Source organism: Hypomesus transpacificus, unplaced genomic scaffold, assembly GCF_021917145.1.
Source record: "Hypomesus transpacificus isolate Combined female unplaced genomic scaffold, fHypTra1 scaffold_132, whole genome shotgun sequence".
NCBI lineage: Eukaryota > Metazoa > Chordata > Actinopteri > Osmeriformes > Osmeridae > Hypomesus > Hypomesus transpacificus.
This window is the reverse complement of record NW_025813708.1, coordinates 471256-476239: the sequence shown is the minus strand read 5'-3', so window position 1 is coordinate 476239 and position 4984 is coordinate 471256. Positions and strand designations below refer to the sequence as shown.

Genomic DNA, 4984 nt, shown 5'->3' with positions numbered 1-4984 from the left:
AAGCGCAGACATGGAGCAGCTGATGTCCTCCTTTAAGAAGTTTGCTATCCACGGTGACACCAAGGCGACAGGCAAGGAAATGAACGGCAAAAACTGGGCCAAGCTGTGCAAGGACTGCAAGATCATCGACGGCAAGAACGTCACCAGTACGGATGTGGACATCGTTTTTACCAAAGTCAAGTATGTACAAGACATCTAAAATGAATTTCCTTCTAAATCCGATGCAACTGAAAAGATTGTCAAAAAAATACAGTACTGTCTTAGGCACCTAAGATTCTTTCATTTAATATTTTCTTGTAAAAAAAAAATCATTCTGTAATTTTGTGAAAACTTTAGTTTAGTCTTTTCATTTCATTATTTCTTAAATCATTTTTGCTTTACTTTTTTTACATTTTAATTGTGTATAGTTGAAATTTAACTCAAATCAAGCAAATACAACATCATAATCCGATCTGCGGAGCCTACAAAGTATACCCAGCAAAGTGAAAAAGATATCATTCCTAGATGCTGTATTTATTTATTCTATTGAAAGTTCAATCTTGGTTGTGTTTGTCGGGGCAGAGCGAAGACGTCTCGGGTCATCACCTACGAGGAGTTCCAGAAGGCTCTGGAGGAACTAGCACCCAAGAGGTTCAAAGGTCAAAGCAAAGAGGAGGCCCTGAATTCCATCTACAAGCTCATTGAGGGCAGGGAGCCGACCAATGTAGGAGTCACGGTAAGCTGCTGTAACACCAAGACGCCAAAACTAGGCTACTCCCTTGGTATACAACAAGGCCGTAGCCATGGAGTCAACATTGGGGGGGACGAATTACATTTTTTTAAATAATTTCGGACAGAGTGCGTGGTTGCCTGTCGTAGCGTAGCACATTTAGATTTTTATATCAATATATTTGGGGGGGGGACATTTTTATTTGAATATTGGGAAAGATGTGTTCCCCACAGAGGGCAGAACTTGTCATAAAGTTAGCGATAACAAAGTCCACCCATTTAGAAGGGAGATATGATTGGTCAATTTTACTGTCAATGGAAATTAGTCTTTCATTGAATTACTAGGCCTATTAATCGTCCCTCTGTAAATTCATAGCTGGACCACCAATCACAGAGCATAGCATTTTCCTCGAAACAACGGAGGTAGCAAAATTCTGATACGGGTAACTAAAGTGTCAAATTGTTAGAGCAAATTGTGGTTCTCAATTAACATATTTTGTTTGGAATGAAGCACAACATTGGAGTGAGATATGACGGAATTTTCCCTGAGGACAAGCGTTTAGATTCTTCCTCATTAATAGACTCGGCAAACGTGTTGAAACTGAGGAAAGGAGAGGGGAGAGATACAATGATGTAACTGTCACCTGAGTTAAATCTTTCTACACTCTAATCCAGAAATCATGACTCATTCAGTGAGTCGTTGGCAGAGAATTGACAAAGCAAACCGTGTTATAAAAAATAAAACAAAAGACCGACTGTTGACTTAAGTTGTGTTAGCAGTGGCCTATATTAGGTACTATTGCCAAAACGTTACACCCATCCAGTCATCATCATCATCATCCTCTCTCATGTGTTTTTTTGATGTAGCGCCAAAGAGAATTGTAAGCGCATGTTTTTTGTAGCCTACATAAACGTCATGTTCCCCTTCTTCCCAATTCCCACAGAAAGTGGCCAAGACGGCAGCCGTGGACAGACTGACAGACACTACCAAGTACACGGGCTCCCACAAGGAGCGCTTCGACGACACGGGGAAAGGGAGAGGGAAAGGCGGTCGTGAAGAACTGGTGGAAAAGACGGGCTACGTTGGAGCGTACAAGAACGCAGGCACGTACGAGGAGAAGACCAAAGCCAAGTAGCGGCCTAAGGATAATGCCAACCAATATTTTATACCCTGCCCCCATCTCTGAGCTTTCAGGAAGAGGAGCCCAGGTTGTTGAGCTCGGTTCTATAGCACTTAGGACTGGACCAAACCCTGAACCCTAACCCATGGTCGCCCTGTTAAACCCTATAGGCAGAGGCATGATAAAATGGTTTGAAGTTTGAACGTAGTCGAAAGTGTGTGTGTGTGTGTGTTTGAGTGTGTGTATGGGAACATGGCACAGGGGAATGACAGCATGCTTTTTGACTATGTGTGGGTTTAAGAATGTTTCATAGGTTAAGCTAATTTTCTTGTCCATCATAATGTGGAAATGTGTTTACAGACAAGATGCTATCAGCATGGCCCTGATCATTGTGACACGTGACCTGACCCTGTATGTCGTAACGGAAACAACATAACTTGCCTACGCATGATACGTGATAAATTGCACTGTGACGTTCTTAAACAGGAGTTCTTCTGGACTAAAGATTTCTTCCAATAAGTAAATGCCACCTCGGGAGGAAAGACTTTAACATGGAATTCAGGTTTACTCTTCAACCAGGAGCAAGTCTTGTAAGGAGTTGATAGGTCTTTCCAGCCAAATTTCTTTTTTTTTTTCTGCAATCCTGTTTTAATCTTTACTTTTACTTTTGTTTGTATTTTCCGACAAGCTTTTAGTGAAACCATTTTTATTTCGGGTTTTAAAACGTTTGCTTTGAAACAACTGTATATTACTTGTAATTCATGTGTTCTTTGATTAGGATTGTTTTGTTTTTGTTGTGTAAATACAGCAACTGGAAAATTACTGCAATGAAAATTTGTTTGTTACATTTGAATGGAAAAAATAATAAAAAGTGGTTATTTTAGCTTACTGTGTGGTTTCTGTCTCCAACTCGCATGTCACCGGACTGGACCCATTAATTTAAATTTAAAAGATGCTTTCATCCAAAGTACAGGGGTGATTTGAATTTACTTTCAAATCCACTACCTCTGAGCTATCCCAGTTGTTTTAAATGTTGAGAAACCATGAAATTGCTATTGCAATACACCAAACAAATACTCAAATCCACAACATGGTACAGAAATCCCAACATTTAACGTTGTCGCCGCTTATTTCATTCTAACATCAAACGGGCCTGCTCTCCTAAAGTCCCTCTGGTTTCACTGCTCTGCTCTGCTCTTGGTCATTGGACGTTAAGAGGCAGTAAAGTTGCTAGCTGCCTTCTGGGCCTGGAGACCTGGCTTCTCTCCATGGGGGGCTGCCAGTCAACTACACACACACACACACACACACACACACACACACACACACACACACACACACACACACACACACACACACACACACACACACACACACACACACACACAGTGGCTGTTCATCGTTGGCAGGCCATGGTGGGTGAGCTGCTGGGTAATATTGATGTGTGTCCCATTCACAGTGACTTGCCTTTTTGCCTCTTCGCGAGAGTGACAGTTTTTACACAGGATTGGCACATCTGGAGGAGAGAGCTTGCAGGGCTGTGCACTGTCACTCTCTCTCTCTCTCTCTCTCCCTCTCTCTCTCTCTCTGTCTCTCTATCACTCTCTTTATGTCACTCTCCCCCTCTGTCACTCTCTCTCTACTCTCTATGTCTCTCTATCAATCTCTCTCCTCTCTCTTTGTCACTCTCTCTTTCTTTATCACTCTCTCTCTATCACTCTCTCTCTCTGTCTCTCTATCACTCTCTTTATGTCACTCTGCCCCTCTGTCACTCTCTCTCTACTCTCTCTGTCTCTCTATCACTGTCTCTCTCCTTCCTTCTCTGTTTTTAGCCACAGGAGAACTCCTACACATGGGAGGGGTCATGTGCCATTAGCACCCCTCTTTGTTTGAAAGCGTTTTCCTGACGCAATACTTTATTCTCAATCTCCAACAGCCTGGCTGGGGTGAGGAGGGTCCATGCACGGTCAGAGTGTCTGTGTGTGTGTGTGTGTGTGTGTCTGTGCCTGTGTGTGTGTCTGTGTGTGTCCGTGTCCGTGTGTGTGTGTGCCTGTGTGTGTGTGTGTGCCTGTCTGTGTGTGTGTCTCTGTGTGTGTGTGTAGGGTACTGGACACACACAGTGAGCAGCAGCCACACCTCTCCCCGCCGCAGCCTGTGGCCAGAAACAGGAAGCCGAAGTGGGTCCCTTGTTGTCATGGCAGCCCATGCGTACACAAAATAACACTTCGACACCTGGCTGTGGCCGTCTCTTTTCTTTCCCTCTCTAGATTCTCTCTTTCTAACCCTCCCCCTTCATGCCTGTCTCCCTCTCCCTCTCCCTCTCCCTCTCCCTCTCCCTCTCCCTCTCCCTCTCCCTCTCCCTCTCCCTCTCCCTCTCCCTCTCCCTCTCCCTCTCCCTCCCTCCCACCCACTCTCTCTCTCTCTCTCTCTCTCTCTCTCTCTCTCTCTCTCTCTCTCTCTCTCTCTCTCTCTCTCTCTCTCTCTCTCTCTCTCTCTCTCTCTCTCTCTCCTCTCTCTCTCTCTCTCTCTCTCTCTCCTCTCTCTCTCCTCTCTCTCTCTCTCTCTCTCTCTCTCTCACTCTCCCTCTCCCTCTCACACTCACTCACTCACTCACTCACTCTCTCTCTCTCTCTCTCTCTCTCTCTGCCTTCTGTGTTTGTAACCAAACACACAAGCTCATGGCAACGCATGTTTGGGACATCTCCTTGGAAGCTCTAATCAAAAACATATCTGGCCCCGGCGAGGCGAGGCGAGGCAGTCCACTCACAGCCCTGCCTTTGTTGCCTTGCGGCTCTCTGCGTCGCAGGGTGATGAATGGCATGGAGGCAGGCAGGAAACTCACATACTTATTGAACTCAGGAACATTCTCCTTGGGGCTGGGGCTGGGGTTGGGGGCTGGGGTTGGGGGCTGGGACTGTTGCTGAGGCTGGGGTGACTTGCCAGTGCTGGTGCTAAACTGTGTGATTAATTACCCCACCAGCCGCAAACTATGACATAAGAGACTATCAACGCTGTGAAATACGTTTACACTACCTCCCCCATCCCCCATCCCCCATCCCCACCAACTCTACAGGGACTGTCTGCCCAGCACGGATGGGCTCCGTATTGTCTACGCTTTCCTTGAGCCAATGACAGGATCGCGGCCAGACGTGTTT

The 4984-nt window shown here is 45.5% G+C and overlaps 1 protein-coding gene across 2 annotated transcripts in view; it reads left to right on the top strand.

The window, feature by feature from the left end:
• The window catches only part of tppp3 (tubulin polymerization-promoting protein family member 3), a 7254-nt gene extending 4542 nt beyond the window's left edge, over positions 1 to 2712 (top strand). For both annotated transcript variants that reach the window (XM_047050942.1, XM_047050944.1), the window contains exons 2-4: positions 1 to 180; positions 562 to 715; positions 1653 to 2712. The exon at positions 1 to 180 is cut by the window's left edge and continues 20 nt beyond it. In XM_047050942.1, the coding sequence (XP_046906898.1) occupies positions 1 to 180; positions 562 to 715; positions 1653 to 1844 (526 nt within the window). In that variant the 3' untranslated portion in view covers positions 1845 to 2712. The remainder of the gene's footprint in view (positions 181 to 561; positions 716 to 1652) is intronic.
• Positions 2713 to 4984: the final 2272 nt, after the last annotated feature.